The 18981-nt window shown below is 49.2% G+C and overlaps 1 protein-coding gene across 2 annotated transcripts; it reads left to right on the forward strand.

Annotated features, from left to right (window-relative positions):
- The first annotated feature begins 4462 nt into the window (after window positions 1-4462).
- OTX1 (orthodenticle homeobox 1) lies at window positions 4463-18149 on the forward strand. Of its 2 annotated transcripts, XM_088665497.1 has the most exons (5): window positions 4463-4654; window positions 7949-8237; window positions 9069-9225; window positions 9925-10076; window positions 15883-18149. In XM_088665497.1, exons 4-5 carry the CDS (start codon window positions 10026-10028, stop codon window positions 16720-16722), a joined length of 891 nt encoding a protein of 296 aa, XP_088521623.1. In that variant the 5' UTR covers window positions 4463-4654; window positions 7949-8237; window positions 9069-9225; window positions 9925-10025; the 3' UTR covers window positions 16723-18149. The 2 variants fall into 2 exon arrangements, with proteins under 2 accessions (XP_088521623.1, XP_034966344.1); XM_035110453.3 differs by lacking the exon at window positions 9069-9225 and having other exon boundaries at window positions 4464-4654.
- Window positions 18150-18981: the final 832 nt, after the last annotated feature.

Consider the following 18981-nt stretch of genomic DNA (forward strand, 5'->3'; position numbering starts at 1 on the left):
GTCGGTGAGGCTTTCCAGGGGTGAATTCGTCTTCCACCGAGAAAGGGAAAGGGTGATGTTGGCAGAAACGGGTTTTCTCTACTGAAGCCCTAACTCTGCTCGGAAGAGGCTCTGCTTATTAACTGCTGGCGTTTGTTGGACTTTTAAATTCACAGTTGGGAAAACTTTTTCTAGATACCCTGAGAGGGAGGGAGATGGGAGGAAAGTGAGCTAGCTACGAATTTTGCACAACCCAACAAGTCCGTGAAAAGCAATCCTTTGGGAAAGGAGGTGCCACAGACTCCCCTGGAACTTTGATCCAAGTAACTTTCGGGCTCAGCTTTCGTGTGACCCCTCTAGCATTTTGGGGGGGGGTTATTTCGCCCCGGCTCTGGCCCTCCTGCCGCGACTCACAGCCACTTCCTTCTCTTTCAAGCTGCTGGACTGCCGAAGGGAAAGGAGGGCGCCTCCCCGGCTGTTCTTTGGAAGAGCGGGGAGAGCTCGAAGATGGGTCTCCACCACCCGGAGTCCATCCTAAAACTCATTGGTTATATAGGAAACCCCTCGCTCACGAGAAAACCACTTGCTTAGGAGAGAGGCTCCTGCCTCTTTCCCGGAGCTATAACTAGTAGGCATTATTTGCATCAAAACAAAACGAACACCAAAGCAGCAGAGAACACCTAGCGCGTAAAAAGCGAGCTGAACTTTGGAAATGCAAAGTTGCGCGCAAGAGGTACGCTGGCTGCTGAGCGAGGCGAGAAAGAGATGTGTGTCCCTTTCCACCTCGCCTGGGGACCCTTTGCCTCCAAAATGCACGACCCACCACAGGACGGCGGCGACCATCACCTCCAACTCTCACGCCTCTGTTGCCCACCCCCCACCCCGCCTGGGCGAGCAGCACTCTCGTCTTGCCGCTGCACCTTCCCTTACCTGGCTGTGCCTGCCTGCGCCTGCCAAGTTAGGGCCACCTGAATGGGAGCCCCTGCTCCATGCCAGCTGGTTCCAAAAAGGTGCCGACAAGGCCGGGGGCGGGGGAGCAACGCCGGTCTGGAGAAGTTCTTTCCAAGCGGGTGTCTCTCTCGAGGAAGAGGCAAAGAGCCCTAGGCCATGTTTCTGAGCGCCCCGAACCTGCGGCCCAAGATCGCCTCGGCTTCCTCTTGTGAGTCTGCGGCTGCTGCTGGTTTAGTCTCTCCGCACCTGAAGGTTTTCAGGAGAGAGAGAGAGAGAGCAAAAAAATAGCGAGACCCGCATCGTCCGCGTCTCCCCCGCCACATACTAAACTTTTTTGTGTCCGTGTCTCCCTGGCTTCTCTCTGGCTCTGAGAGTTGCTCGTGCCCCCCTTTCCTGCCCTTAATCCAGGGGTTTTATGGGCTGAGCATTAAGGAAATTCGCCTGCAATTTGGGATTAGACAAATACTCTTATTACAGGGGGAGGGAGGGGGAAAACACAGAAAGAGAGAGAGAGAGAAGTAAAGCGTAGGGGTTTAGTGCTACTTGATACTCTGAGCTTTTCTCTAGACTTGATCGCATCATCCGAAGCTTGAGACGGAGGCAGGCGGCTGCCAGACTCCAAATCTGAGTCAGAGAAGGCCAAAGGAACACGTTGCTGAGGAATCTGCCTGCCCGGCTCAGCATCAGGGATCACAAGAACAACAAAACAAAACAACACACACACCCGCACAATCTGCTTTATTACAGAGGGAAAGGAGAGATTAAAACTAATTCTGAATTTTGAGGAGGGGTGGGCAGAAAGATCCCTATTCTGACTCCGTTCCATAATCTACTGATGGGGCTATTTCTGGACTGACACTAAAGAATAAAAGAACCCCCACAAAGCTCGGAGGTCCCCCATGGATAATGGTCTCCCCATACTTTGGCCAAGGTGCTGCTCCCAGCGAGAACTTCCCGCTTCCACTCTTCTCCCCCCCCCTTTCTTTTGCCTGCCCCATCTTTCTACTTTTTGTGAATGGGCTGCGGCGGCTTTTGTTCTGAGGAGAAGTGCCCGTGTCGCTGACTTTTGTGGGCTATAGAAGGATCTTGTAAACCTCCTTTTTCTCCCTCTCTCCCTCTCTTTCGCCTCTCCGCCAGTCCACTTTGATTAGATGTCCCCCTCAATTGGGAAAAAAATGTAATTTCGTCAGGACTGTGGCGGTCACTCCCTTTGAACATTAGCTCGCTTTCAGCTCCAGCTTCAATTAGGAGGAGTTGATTTTGAGAGATCAACAAAAGGACCGCACCAAAGCCTTATTAAAGGTCCTAAGAAGATCTCCCGGATCCTTTGAGAAGCAGTTAAAGAAACAGTGTGCTTCCCTCATATTCTGTTACCGTGTTTCATTGGGACTCCAAAGGGAAAGTGTCTCACGGAAAAAAGGGGGAAAGCGGAGCGGGGGCAGCGGGTTAGAGGACCCTCACTTTGAAGCTGCGGCCACCAATCCCTTCCTGACCTCGCTTTCATTCATTTTGTTAGCAACCAGTTGATTCGGAGGGTTTCTTTCCCCTTTGAAAAAAAAATCATCATGATGATCATAATTCCTTTTCACTTTACTTTTTGTATGTTCAGAAGTTTTTTCTATTAAAACTTCTCTCCTTTAAAAGGGGGGGGAGAAATAATTCTTTATAAAGGATTCGTGTCTATTCATATTTATGATAATGAACTAGGTACCCTCGACGTGGCGCGCTTAGAAGGTGTGTGTTATGGATGGATGCGCGTTTGGCATATGCAGGCTGGCGACTAACAACTGAAATGTGTTGTAGAATATGATATAGAGTAGGTATAGATATAACCAATCTGGGCTACCATGTGCGCATTTTAACAACGTTTACGATAATTTATACCCGCATCCGGAGGACGCACTGACGCCCTTTGAACTTTCGTGTAACACTCTTAGCAAAAGGACGTTGGGAGCAAATTTACTTTATTTTGAGGACACTTACTGTTCCACAAATACACTTAGCATCAGAGCTCACTTACAGATTATGTTTTATTAAAGTTGTCCTCATCAGCCTCAGACACTTACTTACCAAGTATGAGAGACGCTTCCTGGGTCCCAGAGAGACTGACTTCTGACGCTGTAGTGACTATTCTAGGCTGATGTAACAATAATAATAATAATAATAATTTATTATTTATACCCCGCCCACCTGGCTGGGTTTCCCCAGCCACTCTGGGTGGCTTCCAAAAGAAAAATGAAATACTAAAATCTATTAAACATTAAAAGCCTCCCTAAACAGGGCCGATGTGTGCAGCTTGCCTCTGCAACTAGCGGGCAACAGGTTTCCAGAAGCCACACGACGCGCATATTGGAGAAGCACAAGCAAACAGGCGCCCTGGTCACTTGTGGGATCCATATGGCACAAAAAATGGGCGGTGGGGGGGGGCATGGCGCACACTTCCCCACACCGCCCCCTACACTATACTGTAATTGCTACTACTTCGGCTTTTGCCCTGTGGAATTATAGAATCGAATTAATCCGTGGAAATATATATATACTGGTTATAGACTTTTGTATTCTCCCTTTAAATACACACCCTTTGCTCTCCACAGAAACCTGCCTTTCCCAGAATTTAGAGCGGGAAACAGGTGTACATCTTGCCTGGCTCGAGGTGGCTTGCCTGGTTAAAGGCAAAACTAGGGACTCCGACGGACACAAATGAACTCCGGAGTCCGGTTGAATCCCCCTCGCGGGACTCGTTGGAATTCCGCGGAAACTTGTCGGGCTTCCAGAATGAATGTGACCTGCAGGATCAGGCGCAGCAAACTTTCTTTTGATGAAGAGCAACGCGGCGACGACGAAGAAAACCCGGCGGGGAGAAGGCCACCGTTTGTTGTGAGCGGAGGGCGGGAGAGAGCGACCCCGCGGGGAAATGCAGCAGCGGGGCCGAGAAAGGCTGCCCTCGCCTCGTCCCGGGGCTGGGGAGGCGGTGGGACGCGGCGCTCGCCTTGGGGAGATGGCGGGAGGAGGAGGGTGCGGAGTGTTGGCGGGACCCGGGGCCCAAGGGCCAGGCGAAGGAGGGACAGCGGCGGCCCGGCCCAGCCCAGCCCGGCCGGTCTCCCCACCGACTCTCGCCTTCAGCCGGGGAAAGTCCCCTGCTCGACACGAGGGCGCAGCGCGCGCCCTTCTCCGCGCGCAGAAGGGAGGCCGAGAGAAGGGATGGACCTGCGCGTGTCCGCCCCTCCCCCCGGGCTCGCTTTCGAGGGGAGCCCCGATCTGAGGGGCGGGCGGGCGGTCACAATGTCTCCTGGCTTCTGCTTTCTGAGGGAGCAGAAGTTGCCTGCGAGGAGCTGAAGCGGCGGGGCGGGGCGGGGCGGGGCGGGGCAAGTGGTGTCCATCCTCCGCGTCTCCCCCGCTGCAGAGAAGCTGCTGGGGAACCTCGGGCCGCTCGCCCTGAGGGAGCCGCGAGGGAGAGTGGCGCTTGCTGCTGGGGCTGCTGCGCGCGCGGCTGGGACTGGGGTGGAGTGGGGGATGGGGGCGTGCGGAGGTAGCACTCATCCCGCGCTGCCATTGCCCGGGCGGCTGTCACTCAGCGGCAGAGAGGCTGGGGATTGGCGCTGGCTCGGTTACGCATTTGCCTTGCGCTCACATACATGGGTAGGGCAGTAGAAAGGTGATCAATCTTCATCAGGCTACATTTCCAATCACCTAAACAACTGGGCGAGACGGCGACCTCGGCAAGGTAAAAAAAAAGCGCTTCCTTTCTTTCACTTTTCCCTCCTCCTACAGGTGAGGCAGGTCTTTGGCTTCTTTACCTGGCCGTCCGAACAGCACACTTCGAAAGCCCCCCTTTCCCTCCGCTTTCTCTCTCTCTCTCCCCCCGCGCCCAAGCCAGCTCCCTCCCGCCCTCTCTGCCTCTCCCCCAACCGGGCAAGAAGTTGCCGCTCGCTGCTTCCTCGCCCAAGTCTTTGCCAAAGACAGTCGAGGACCTTTTCTCGCAGCAGCGAAGGCGGCCCAGCGAAGGCGGCAGCGCGATCCTCCTGTCGGGCTCGAGGAGGCGGGCAGATGAAAGAGCAGCGACAAAACTCAAACTTTCCCTCGAAACTTGCGCTGGCCCTTCGCTTGGCCGCCGGGGCGCGCGGAGGGCCGCCTTTCTGCCTGGAAACGGGGACTGCGCTGCAGGTAAAGCAGCAGGCAAACGGGGCTCCGCCGCTCCCCGAAATGGCAGACTCGCCGCAGCCGGCGCGAAGTTGGCGCTCCCTCCGATTCCGTGCGCGCCCCTCTTGCTCTCTCAGGTGCGGTGCGGACGCCTGAAGCTGAGCGCCCCCTCCCCGCTCACTCCCCTCCCTGTCCCGCCTCAGCCTTCGGCCTCTTGGCGCGCAACCTGGCAGCCGAAGGAAAGAGCGCACGAGCTGCTTTCCTCCGCTGCCGGGGAGCCGGACGGGGAATAGGCTGGCGACGACGGGAGTCCTGGGGAGCCTTGGCCGGCTTCTCTTGGGTCGACCTCCTCTCCCTGGCGCTCCCTTTTGACAGTGGCCAACAGCTTAGCTCGCGGAGCCTCCTCTCTCGCTCGGTCCGCGTAAGTCTCTCTGCGCCAAGGCAGGGTGACCTGGAGCCCCACGAAAACTGTCCGAGGAGTGACCGGGGAGACGCGGCTGAGGTCCAAAGTGGGACTCGGTGGGGCTTCAGTCTATCTCTCCATGTTTGGAGTCAACTTTTTTGTTTTGTTACAATGTTGACTTGCTCCCTATTCGGTGCTGTTGGGCCTGTCCGGGAGGACCTTTTACTGTATGGGGAGAGGCCGCCCCCTGGTTTCTCCACTGGCTTCTTCTTTGAGGTCTCTCTCCCTCTTGTTTCTCTTGGAGACTCTGGCCGAGTTCACTCTCGGGATTCCTAGGCCTCATTCAAGGTGCCTCGTCTGAAGATCTCTCGCTCCAACTGTCCTTTCCTGAAATTAAAAGCGCCCAAGGAAAAGACGCTGAGGGAGGGCCGCTGTTTAGGATATATTTTGAAAGGCTTACTTCAAGTGCGATCCGGGCAAAACGCACTTATGGGGGGGGAATTGCAACTTAAATTAATTAATAAATGTGTTCATGTTTTAGAGTGTTGCAATCTTGAAAACTTTAAAGCAAGTAGAGCTGGAAGAATGGAACTATCCTCCAAGTAAAAGCAAAATTAAAAAAAAAATCCGTGTTGCTAAAGTTTTTGCTAAGTCTAAGGCCCAATCCCAATGTTGTTTCCTCGAAAGGAAACCACACGGGTTTCAAAAGGCCCTTCACGGGTACACTTAAGACCGCAGCCTGCTAAAAGAAAGCAGATGGACTTTCTTTTCACTTTTTGCATCGCGTGAAGAAGCAGAAATCCCTTCGTTCTCAAATCAAACCAACGAGAACTTTAAAGCAAATCTAAACTTAAGGGAAACAGCAACAGGTTAATCAGTTTTAAGAGTGTGGAATGCCTTAATTAATTTGGCATATATCGGCCTTTACAGCCTAAGAAAAATTTATTAACTTAAATTTAATCCCACTTCATAGTTTTTGCTCTTTTCTTATTTATTTATTTTGCTTTGGTTTGGTTTTGTAATCTTTCTGCTAAGTATAGGTTTTGGAAGCAGGATGGCCTGCGGTCCAATTAAAGTTTCTGGCCAATAATTAATTGAGGTTAATGCCACCACCATCTGCTGCTGCGGGATGTGGGATTTTATTTGACTGTATCTGCTTGGTTTGTCTAACTTATTGTTTGTGCATCTCTCCGGGCCCCCAACCCCTTGGCTAATGAACCTGCTGGATCTGGACATGGGAAAATTTGCCTAAATATCTATTTCTCTCAGTTGAGAAAAAAAATAAACAAATGCCTACAAAATCCCCCCAGAAACCCTCCTATAAATCCTTGGAATTATATAACGTCGAGGAACCACAACAAAACTTTAAGGGGCTGAAGAATTAAAAACAAATACAGCACCTTGAATGTTTTGCCTGTATTGGGATTCTGCGGGGACAGAAGCCACCATCCTTACTCATGTAGTTGAAAGTTAGTTTGCGTTGGCCTAAATTTTACTTTATTAGTTTAGTAAGAGAGCCTAGGATCCCGCCTTCAGTCTTCGCTACTCTCCACCACCCGAAATGAATGCGAGAATTAGGCAACTTTGTTGTGTCGTCTTCCTTTGCCTTCCTCCGCGGCTCTTCCGTCGGTCGGGGGGGGGGGCTTTGGAACGTGAATTTCAAAGCAACTCCTGGAATCTGTTTGTTTAGACCATTAGCCATTTCTAATTAAAGCGTCTCCTTCTCCCCTCTTTCAAATTGATTATACTTACCCCCTTTTTTGGTATATCGTTTTGATTTTTAATCCAATTATCTTTTTAAATAATTGCTTTATCTCCCTCATCACGGAGTATTGTACCCCCTGGAAGCCCCTTGGCGATTGTATGGCAATAAGGCTGTAGTTATTATTAAAAAAAAGTGGGGGGGAGTAGACCTTCCCCCCTCCCACTCCACTACCCAGTTACACCTCTTCACTCTCTGTCACTTTCTGATTCCACTTCCCCCGTTTTCTTGGCGGGTGGGGGGAATTTCCGCCATCTTGTGTGCGACGGAGAGACTTGACTTTTGTCCTTTAAAAAGCCCTATTTATACGGAGTGTGTATATGCATGTATACCTTTTTTAAGGCCTAATCTTGCCTAGCTCCGAGTACAAGTTTTCTTACTCCTGGACCAGGTGTTTGGAAGAAACCCCTCGCCACTTTTTTGTTTTAAATTGACAGTCTTACATCGCTTTACTTCCCTCCCTGCGCGTTTGAGAGGTTTTTCTTCTTCTTAGTTAGGATCTGCCCTAGCTGTATATAAAATTATATTCCAGCTTGACTTTATCTGAAAGTCAAATAGATGAGAGGGAAACCGCTGAACCTGCCCAGTACTTACTCTCGTGTTGTTGGAAAGGGAGGGAAGTAAAATAGGCGCACTCTGTGTGGAAATTTGGGGAAAAAACTGATGTTTTGCCTTGTTCTCTGTCTTGTGCGTGTGTGTTTTTCTTCCTGCAGGCTGCAGTGAGAGGCTCTCCTGCCCCTGGGATTGCCTTCAGCCACCTCCTTGGAAGAATCCATCTTTTAATTTTTTTATTATTATTTTAAAAAACCACGAACAAACCAAGAATCTTAAGACACGCCTTTTGGGGGAAAAGAACATTTCTAATTGTGTGTGGATAAATTGGAAAAATCTTTCCAGCTTTTAGCATGATGTCTTACCTCAAACAGCCCCCCTATGGCATGAATGGGCTGGGGCTGGCGGGACCTGCGATGGATCTTCTCCACCCTTCCGTGGGGTATCCGGGTGAGCAGCGCCAACCCTCTTTTGCTTTTACCCACTGATTCTTGGCCAGGCAGATCGAGCCCCTCCAAGCAACCTCGTATTTAATTTACACCGCTGAAATAAAATAGTTCCTCAATTTAGAGGCTCTACAAGGCGAAAGGGATCCGAGAGCCTATGGATAAACTCCTGATAGATCATATTAATTTTTTCCAGGTCAGCAAAACCATTTTCCAGAATTGAATTATCCACTCTTATTATCACCCCCATACCTGTGGTATCCTAAACTACCCCTGTATTGGAAAGTGAACACTGCTGATTTTCCTGGCGTTTAATTCAATGTTAAAATGCTTATTTCTCATGACACCCTAGCACCCCAGGCCAACCTTTAAACAGGTAATTTGGTATTTAGTCCCTAATTATAATCAATGGGGAGCACGCTAGCAAAATGTTTACTGTCCAAAGTGTGAGTTGCCAAGTTTCAGATTTTGAGTTGCTTTTTAAGACCCAATTTATTTTTTGTTGTTGTTGGCGTGGGTGCCTTGACAATATTACAAATACAACAAATGTGTGTTTAAACTACTTGCACTTTGACGGATACATCTAAAGCCAAATACAAACACGTTTAAATGTTAGTTATCCTAAGGTTATTCGTGCTTGAGAACTAACTGGGGGTGGGGGCGAAATCCTTTGATTGCGAACTTGGGCTGCCCATCCGAAGTTAGGAACCAATATTTTCTTCCCCCCGGGTCAGTAATTCCACAGTACTCCCCGCCCCCACGGATGAGTATGCTGAGAAATGAAGAAATGGGGTGTTAATGGAGTTTCCCCGTGTCTTTTCAAATGCTGTTATAGCCTGATCCACAACCCAGTTAAGCCGGAAGTCGTGGCATATAATGCGAGAAAGTGCTGTCTATCCCCAGCTCAAGAAGTTATATGTCCTTCAGAAATGCTTGAGTTCTACTGACCCTGAATGCGCAGGCAGCCCAATCCTACGGGCTTTCACTGTGAGGTAACCCTCTGCTGACTTCAGTGAAACTCGCTCCCATTGCAGGGCTGTAGCTTTAAACCGTAATTCTAAAAAGCGTGTTTGTTCTGCAAAGTAGCACCAGTTTAATTCTGCTGCAGTTACTGCGGAGTGAATTATACTTGGGACTGGAGCTTTACTTGGAGGATTCAAGTCGTAAGGTTTTCCCTGGAACTTACCTCCAACTAAAGTTCTTTTTAAAAATTATTTAAATGACTGGGCTGTAAATAATCTGTTTTAAGTACAGATACTTCCATTTTAACTGGGTTGTCGCCAAGAGACCCAGATACTTAAAGTGAGCTGCTGTTTTACGTCGGAGGCCGCTCAGGAAACTCGGTCTGCAACCCAAAGAGAATTTTCCTCTGCACTTACCTCCCCTCCTCCTCCCCGGTAGCTGCCCTGTGGTCCGCAGAGTTTCTCACCCTCCCCTCCTCTAACAGACGCTTTGTGTTCATATTTATGCGCCTCTAAAATGTTTGGAGCTGTCCTTGTGATTTAAAGTTGTTCGTGTGCCCCCACATCCTGATTCGCTTGCTGGAATAGAGAGTAGAGCGAGCGTCCCTCCTCCACCTCCCCATCCAGAACCGGGCGACCGGGTGTGGCGGAGGGAGGGGCGGCGGCGGATATTGACCATACCGACATGGGTCCTAAATGCCACCTGTCTTTTTGTCCCGGGGCCCGCAGCCACCCCTCGGAAGCAGCGGAGGGAGCGTACCACCTTCACCCGATCGCAACTGGACGTCTTGGAGGCGCTTTTCGCAAAGACCCGCTACCCGGACATCTTCATGAGAGAGGAAGTGGCGTTGAAAATCAACCTGCCGGAGTCCAGAGTCCAGGTCCGATGGCCCTGGGGAAAGAAGCGAAGCTGGGGCAGAAGGGCGGGGTTGGCCAGTGGCGGGGAAAGGCTGGGGAGGGGGGCGCTTGGGGTTTTGTTCTTCCCTTAGCGGAGCGCGCTCGAAAACTGGAAAGGACTTTACGCGTGGAACGTTCGCTTTGTTTTGTTTTAATTTGCGTTTTTTTTTCTCGTTTCTTGTCTGGGCCATATCTTCCCTGAGTTCGCACCTAACTGGGCCTCTCTTGTTAAACTGAAAATTCCTTACCCGCCAATGCTGGAGCGAAAGAACTTTTCGGCACTTGAATTATATAACCCAAAGTATCACAATTAGGAGCTTTGAAGCCGCATGTTGGAGTCTGAGCAACCCCCTCTGTTTGGCTTCAAGGTCCGATTCCCCTTGGCTGTATAAAGACTAGCTGGACCCTTTCTATTGACTTGTTTTCTCCTTCTTACTAGTCAGGAGGCTAACAATCCCGATCCTAAACACAGATAAATGGGCACACTCCAGCAAAAGTTAGATCCAGCTGATGCCCACCGAGTTCAGTTGGGTTTGAGATCCAGAAAATATGCTTAGCTTTTTTATTTTAAAGTGTGACTGACTTTTGTTGGATTGTGCGTAATTTGTTTAAACCCCACTGATTTTCATCAGGGTTTTTTTTTACCTTTTAAATCTAAACTTTAATTTAAAAATTGCCATTTCAATCAACAAAACAACAAACTAAAATGCATCATAAAATGTCATAAGGGCAAAGAGAATGAAAATACAATATAAGGTAATAGAGCTAAATAAAGAGAATGGATAGCATAAAATATATTCCATGGTGGGATAGCCTACAGGATTCATTTTTATGTAAAATATATTAAATATTCATAAACATCACCAGATAAAATCATATTTAGTAGGAGTGTGGCAACCATGAGTTGTTTGGTCATGTAAATAATTAACAACGACCAGGCAAATTCTGAGGAGTCTGCATCGCCCCTGGAATCTTATGAGTCAGTTTTTAATAAATGACAATAAGCACAACATTTTTGAACCATGAGTCCAAAAAGTAGCAAAATCTGTCCTTTCATCCTTGAGAAACTGCTAAGCAAGCAGCAAATATAAAATGAATTGTTTACAAGATTGGCATTGCCACAATCAAAAATAGATAAAAGACATAACTGAGAGCCCAGAGTGACCTGTTTGTCTATGATAATACTCATTTCTGTTGTCGTCTAATTCCAGAACTTGTGTACATAGCTACATCCCCACCACATATGCCAGTATGTTCCTCATACCTTGCAACCCCACGAGCATAAGGGGGAGCCATATCTTACAATAGGAGCTCTTAAAATCAGTTTGGGTATATTTAAGGTCATGTTGTGAGATTAGCTTCTCCTCCCCCAGGCACCTTTGGAGCAAATTTCCTTAAAATATGTGTTATACTCAAGACAATCCTAAATCCTAAATACACTTAGAGCAGAACCTTAAACATGATTAGTTGGAAGTCTCTCATTAGGACTTATTTACAACTTACATTTGTTGAGATTTCTACCTTTTTGAAAGAAAAATCACATTAATTTCAATTGAAGTCTCGTTCCACCGGGCGCCATGAGGAATTGCATGGGGGCTGCTGGGTGTCACTGGGTGGTTGCAGGGCAGTGGAGCCACTGTCTGTTCCCTCTTAAAAAAAAACAAAAAACCTCTGTCCCAGGCACCAGTGGGGGTTGCTACTACACCCCTGGTGCAGACCCATTGAAGAGGCATTGTTGACCCTGAAGTAGTTCAGCTGACTCCCTCAGGACTAGTAAAATAAACATATGTGGGGCTTTTGTTTTGTTATCTTCCCACCTCATCCCACACATACATTTCCCTTTCCTGTAGCATCTTAATCTCAGTTGTTGACTTGAAACTCACACACTGGCTTTGCCATCTATGGGGGTTTGCTTTTTCGGTTTGTTTATTCCAAAAGACTAGGAGCAGGCAGACTTCAGGTTGCTGTGTTTGGATTGGGTGTGGGTATGTATGCGTACACATCCTGGCTCAAGTCAGAATCCTAGGAAGAAAATCTTTTTTAAAATGCACTTTGAGCTCAGATTTCTCAAACCTTTATTTCCCTAAAGTCCACTTTCCTCCAGATGGTTCCCCAACAGTCAACAAAGGGCACCTCTAGAACTAAATTCTGCTAATTTCGATGCTGCTGCAGCTGCTGTAGGCTAGAGTGGAGGAGAGCAGAAACTCCTTTACAGGAGTCCAAAAGAGCAAGTTCCATCTTAAACATTTTGATTCAGAGAGGTGAACGGAGGGTTTTATTAATTTTTCTTGCATTTGCAAAGTTTTACTAATAAGATTTTGACCAGCCTTCACAACTCTGGGGTCTGCCCCACTTAGCCAGGCTTGGCATCGCACCAAGCCTGCCACCCTTTATGTAATCCAGCTTCATCTGGCTAGAGTTAATTTCAGGGTTTTCCTCTGGCAACCCATGGAAAAGGAGGGATTCAGTTTCAGCCTGCTGAGGCAAGGTCATAGACCAGGGGTCAGCAACCTTTTTCAGTCGTGGGCCGGTCCACCGTCCCTCCAACCATGTGGTGGGCTGGACTATATTTTTTTGGGGGGGGGGGATGAATGAATTCCTATGCCCCACAAATAACCCAGAGATGCATTTTGAATAAAAGCACACATTCTACTTATGTAAAAACACACTGATTCCCAGACTGTCTGCAGGCCAGATTGAGAAGGCGATTGGGCCGCATCCGGCCCACGGGCCTCAGATTGCCTACCCCTGTCATAGACTATTTCCTGACCATACCTCCTTTGCTGCATTAGTGTTAGTGACTAGATAGGATAGGTCATAAAATGCAACCACACCTCTGTTGTGCAAGGTATGATTCTTCCTATCTGCTAATTATCTGGTCAATGTCCTCTTTCTCTTGGAGGGTCATTTCAGACCTAAGGGGTTTTCTACATGGAAAGAAAGCATTTACCTGGAAAAGAAATGAATTAAAAAGTGCATGTCATTGTGGCATTTCAGTGCATGCATGCATGCATGTTATGTTGGCAGGCTGTGTTTTATTACATGTACATGCAGTGAAGTACAACTATGCATAATTGATCACAGAGAGCTATGTATGTAGGATGCTAGTAATGACTAAAATGGCTCCAAGATTCTGTTCCTACATGTATTTACCTAAGAGCAAGCTCTATTGGAAACTCACTGGGATTTACTTCTGAGTACTGTGAAGCACCTATTGGAAAGGGTGTTACTCTGATCAAGGTTCAATGCAAACATACTTGAAATTAAGTCTGTTTCCTATACTGTTATTCTATTTGGGAAATAGCTACTAGCTGATGTGGCATGTTACTTTAACAAAATATATCTATGATTAAAATGTTAGTGATTGAGGCTGAGATTCATAAAAGCTTACTGAATATCACAAGGATAACCTGTATGGGAGGCGGGGGAGGGACTTATGTGAGAATTACATACTATGGGTTCTCTGGACCCACGAAGTGATTAAGGGTGCTCCATCTTGTCTGTCAGATAATAAGATGAGCTGAGTTTCCATATAAAGGATAGATAAGTGCACTGTGATTACGATGCTGTTAAAGCAGCTACGGTAAGTCCTGGAAGCAAACTGTTTTAACTTCAAAAATTTTGTGCTCATCACACTGTCAGACAGTTGGTGAAATGATATGTAGGTGGTATTCAAGGTGGCACAGTCTTGAAACTCTACTGGGAATTTCACTGAAGGACTGGCTGTAACAGAGCACTTACCGGTAATACAACTGGGTGGTGACTGGGCTGTACTTCCTTGGCACTGACAGGTGGATGTTGTGCTGGTTACAACTTGATTTTCTCATGTTTAGATGAGAACTCTGGTTGGTAAAGTGTGAAGGAATCTGTTGAATTGATGAGACAACCTTGCATAAGTAATAATAATGGGAAACAATACTCATTTGGCTGCTCTTCAGTAGCAACTGTATCATGCTGGTGCTGATATCCTTTCATACTGACAACACTGAGTGGTGTTCCTGGCCTTTTTGTGCCATAGACTCAGCTGGGCAAGTGTACAATAAAGCAGTGGCTGTTATGATAGTTTTTGGTTGGATATGGATTTGGTTCATGTTTGTTCCATGTAGTTTGGTGGAGCAGAGTTTATCTAGGAGCTTGCTAAAGAATGCAGGATACTAATTGTGTTCGACTTTTTGGAGATGTAGATGAGGGAACTGATTGACTGATGAGCAAAAGGAAGAGTAGACAGTGGACCATAGTGAAGGATAAGGAATGACATACTGTAGTAAAAATGCTGGCTTGCCCTTAACTAATAACAAAGGATACTAATGATGGGGTGGGTGTGTCCGCAACAAGCAAATGGTTTCTGTTTTGGGTATGCTGAGAGTTATAATATCTCCTAAATGATATGAGTATAAAGCAGGGTATATTAAGATGATAGATCTAGATATATATTTAGGGGGGAGGCCAAGCTTGGTACTGTTGAACGAAACAGGCTGAGAACTTTGTTCCTAATGGCTCCCTCTCTCTGTAGGCTTGGGAATGTAGAATGGTGTCGGAAAATGTTGGATGGGTGCTTAATTAGGGGTGCAGTTGTCCACATCTAGTGTTTGCCTGTTGGGTGCTGATGAATCCTCCTTGCTAGATATTTGAGGGGGACAGGTGGAGGGATGGATTTAACATCTTTGCTTCATATAACATCTCTAGCTAATAGGATTATTTAATAGCAATCCTTTGGGGAAGGAGCTGCAAGGAGCTCTGTAGCCGTGCATGCTTTACGAGAAAAAAAGTCCCAGATTAAATCTCCAGTTTCTGAATGGAGAGATCCTCGCCTGAAACCCTGGAGATCCATTGCCAGACAGTGTAGACAATACTGAGCTAGCTGGACCAATGGTTCGACTCAGTATAAGACAGCTTCGCATGTTTCTATGCTGATGACTGGCTCATTGCCTGCGTCTACAGTATTGGGTGTTACTAGTAGAAGGTGCATGAGGTGCTGGAGTGCTGTATTGCCAGCTTAATTTATAAATGGCTATAAGGAGGATTGGTTGGACACGGACAGGGCTGTGTTGGTGGAACTGGTGCAGACACCCATCCCCTTTCCTACTTTTGACAGCATGACATTATGGATGTGGGTGGACTGGCAGCCCTATCTGCAGGAGCGTGCTGGGAGGAGGATGGAAGTTGGCTAGGGGGAAAACATGATCAAACCATCGTGGGTTGCGTCATTCACCTGAATGGAAGACGGGTGTCATGCGAGGCGGGTGCCGAGTCTGGCTAGGGTGTTTTGGCTAGGGTGTGATTTGTGGTGGCTACGTGGGGTTCCAGAGTCGCCCAGAATTGGTTAGCTGGGTTCTGTTCTGGGTCGTACCAGCGACTTACCTTCCCTTTCTCGCGGGCCCCACATGAACGCAACAGTGTGTGGAGACTGGCGAGAGAGAAGGCGCTGAGCCAGACCCTGGTGGCTCCTGATTACCACTTGTAGAAAGAGGGGGGAGCCGGCAATGGATGTGTGCATGTGTGTAGTGATGGAGGGTGATAGGCTAACCTGGACAGCTGTAAACGGCCTCTTCCTCCGCGTAGATTGAGATTGTTTGGCACTTTTCTGTTTCGTTGCGATCACACAGCACCTTCTGCATTGGGTGGGAGACGGCTGAGGACGGAATGGGGAGATCGGGCGGTGTACGTGTGCCAAAGTGGGCGAGGGGAAGAGCTACGTGTCACTTATTCGTGGAGAGTCCCAGGGGACTGACGGGCGGTTGCCTGTTCCGCCCCCCGTCCCCATTTTCTTTTATGTTCTTTTTCTTGCAGGTCTGGTTCAAAAACCGTCGCGCCAAGTGTCGCCAGCAGCAGCAGAGCGGCAGCGGCGCCAAGAGCCGCCCGGCCAAGAAGAAGTCGTCGCCGGCGCGGGAGAGCTCTGGCTCGGAAAGCAGCGGCCAGTTCACGCCGCCCGCCGTCTCCAGCTCCGCCTCGTCGTCTTCCTCCAGCTCCAACTCCTCAGGCCCGGCGAGCGGGGCAGCCGCCTTGGGCAACCCTGCTGGCAGCGGTGCCGCCGGATCCGGGTCGGCCTCGTCGTCTTCCTCCGGGTCCCTGAGCAGCGCGCCCTCTGCGGTGGCGGCCTCGTCCATCTGGAGCCCCGCGTCCATCTCGCCTGGCGCTGGGCCGGAGCCCCTGGCGCCCGGCGGCGCGTCCTGCATGCAGCGCTCCGTCTCGGGCGCGCCGTCCGCCTCTTACCCGATGTCCTACGGGCAGGGCGGCGGCTACGGGCAGGGCTACCCAGCGCCGCCTCCGCCTCCGCCTCCCCCCTCCTCGTCCTACTTCGGCGGGGTGGACTGCAGCTCCTACTTGCCCATGCACGCGCACCCTCACGCGCACCAGCTCAGCCCCATGGCGCCTTCCTCCATGGCCGGCGCGGCGCATCCGCATCCGCACCACCCGCTCGGCCAGGGCTCCAGTCACCACCATCACCATCACCACCACCACCACCACCAGCCGGGCTACGGGGGAACCGGACTGGCCTTCAACTCCTCCGACTGCCTGGACTACAAGGAACCGGCCCCAGCCGCGGCCTCTTCCTGGAAGCTGAACTTCAACTCCCCGGACTGCCTGGACTACAAAGACCAGGCCTCTTGGCGCTTCCAGGTGCTGTGAGGGAGGCCCTTCGCGGGGAAGTTTTATCCAGCCAAAGGAGGAAGGCAGCGCCAGCCGCGTCTCCGCTCAAGCACCCGCAGCCCCGCCACCACCCAGCTCCCTCTCGCCACATTTCCTCGGGCAGCCTCTGTCTCCCCGCGCCCAGCACCGACGTCCTCCTCCTTCGCCCCAGTCTCTGCGCTCTCTCCACCGAAGCGTCGGCCTTCCTCCACCCCAAACCACCTCTTCTCACTCAGACCAGTTCATCGTTACTTTTCTTTTTTAAAAAAAATATTTAAAGAACATGAAAAGAAAGTGTAAGCACCCCGTGTCCAAATAGCATGCCTATTTTTCAGCTCCTTCCCACACAACCAAGGACGCGGCTAAAAGGCTCCTGGATCAGACCTGCTGCTCTCCGCCTCTCTCTTATCAGTTTGACTCCTGGTGTGTTATTTATTCGCTGTCTGGGATTATGTTCCTTATTGTGCTCTCATTTTTAAACAGAAGTGAACTTTAAATCTAAATTCGTTCTCCTTCTTTTCACATATATGTTCCTTGGAGACACACACTCGCGCACATACAAGATTTCTTCCCCCGCCCCAGCCATGTTGCTGTAAGCTTTGTAACGCTCACTCTCGTCCATGGGAAGGTGTGAGAGAGGAAGCGCCTTTTGCTTTCTTGCCGATTGCAGACTTCTGTGTACAGCTCTTAATCCCCCCAATCTCCTTGGGAGACTCTTCTCCCCTCTCCCCCAGTTCTCTCCGTAGGATTGTATTACAAAAAACGGCAGGAATTGTGTATATAGTGTAATGTTAAGTCCGTTCCATCCAGAGACCCTTTTTATTATTAGTTTGATTAACTGAGGTGAAGGTGAACTCAATATCTTGAGCCTAACGTACAGGAAATCGAAGGAACCGCACGCATCTCCTCTTTTTTCCCTGGCCATTACTTCCCCTTGCAACTTTTTTGGTCTCTTTATATCTCGATAATTTTTGCGGGTGGGGAAGAGGAAGGTTCCACTAGTTGGGAAAGACAGGAATGCCCTGTTTGGTAAGGGGAGGGGGGTGAGGTGAGGGAAATAGGCATTTCGAGGGGTGGGGAAGTAAAAGGTGCGACGAAAGGCAACTCTCTGCTGGAAAAGCGGAGCAGATGTAGGTGCGGGAGTTGGAACGCGCTACGCGCCAACGGAACAGCCCCTGGAGCAGATCACGCTAGTCCTCCTTTCTCTAGTGTTGCCTAGGCTGGACACATCCCACGTACTCTATCATCCGCCTCCAAAAAAATAAAACCCGTTTTGGGCCTGCTTTGCTCTTGGGAATGGAGAGGAAAGAGAGAGTGCGAAATTGTAAAGTTGATTATTTACCCCGTTAATGCAACAGTCACCTGTTGAAATGTAAGGCAAATCTCCCCCCTTCCCTTTATCTACATATCCCTATAATAAAATTCAAACTAATAAAAGCCCTTGTCTGTGTCATCCTTCTTGGGCGACGCGAGAGCAGCGGAGGGGCTGGAGCGCTCCCACAAGTCCCCTCCCTTAGCTCTGCACCTCTGTCAGGCCGCTGCTCTTGCAGGGACAGATCGATTTTTTTTCCAAGGGGAGGGGAGGAGGGAACGCTGGGTCGCCGCACTTTATCTCAGTGAGCTGCCTTTTAATTACTGTAATTGGATTGGCGTCCGACCAAAACGTTGAGGGGTTATAAACGCAATGGAAAGGGTGTGAGTGCGCTACCTCCTCCTTCGCCACTCTCTGCCTTTGGGAAAGCGCAGAAGTTACCCAGCGCAAGCCTTTCTCTACGGATCTTGGGGCGGGGTGTGGGTGATGTTGGAGGGAGACAGGAACACCTGAAGCCTGGCAGTAACTTTCATATGTTAATTACCCTCCAACCCTGCCTGTTCCCCGCAGCTGGGCAGGCTGGGGCCAAATCATCCTGGGGTTGTGTTGGTCATTACCTTCTGGAAAGCTTCCATGGCTGTCAAATTGACTTGGCACTCCTTTTAAACCGGTCACTTGGCAAAAACTTCTAGGAAGTGAATATCTATGAAACTTCAGGATCGTAATTCTGCTAGTCCAGGTTGGGGGACCCACAACCCAGGATCCGAAACCAGCTTAGCCAGGGAATAGATTCTTACACGAGGTATGAGATCAAAGACTTCAGCGAAGGGATTCAGGGTACTGTACAGTATAGCCCGGACTGAGATACAGCACAGCTATCCGAAAGTTCTGTTGCGTTTACAGAAATTCGGCTTTTTGTTTTTGTTTTAAATAGTAATTTAGAAGCG

This window comes from Zootoca vivipara, chromosome 3 (genome assembly GCF_965207765.1).
Source record: "Zootoca vivipara chromosome 3, rZooViv2.hap1.1, whole genome shotgun sequence".
In the NCBI taxonomy this organism is placed as follows: Eukaryota; Metazoa; Chordata; class Lepidosauria; order Squamata; family Lacertidae; genus Zootoca; species Zootoca vivipara.

Excerpts from the sequence above, each read along its gene's own strand:
- OTX1 (XM_035110453.3), top strand. The coding sequence starts at position 8,141 with ATGATGTCTTACCTCAAACAGCCCCCCTATGGCATGAATGGGCTGGGG. Across the intron at positions 8,238-9,924 it reads CCCTTCCGTGGGGTATCCGG|CCACCCCTCGGAAGCAGCGG; the intron begins GTGAGCAGCGCC and ends CGGGGCCCGCAG. Across the intron at positions 10,077-15,882 it reads TGCCGGAGTCCAGAGTCCAG|GTCTGGTTCAAAAACCGTCG; the intron begins GTCCGATGGCCC and ends TTTTTCTTGCAG.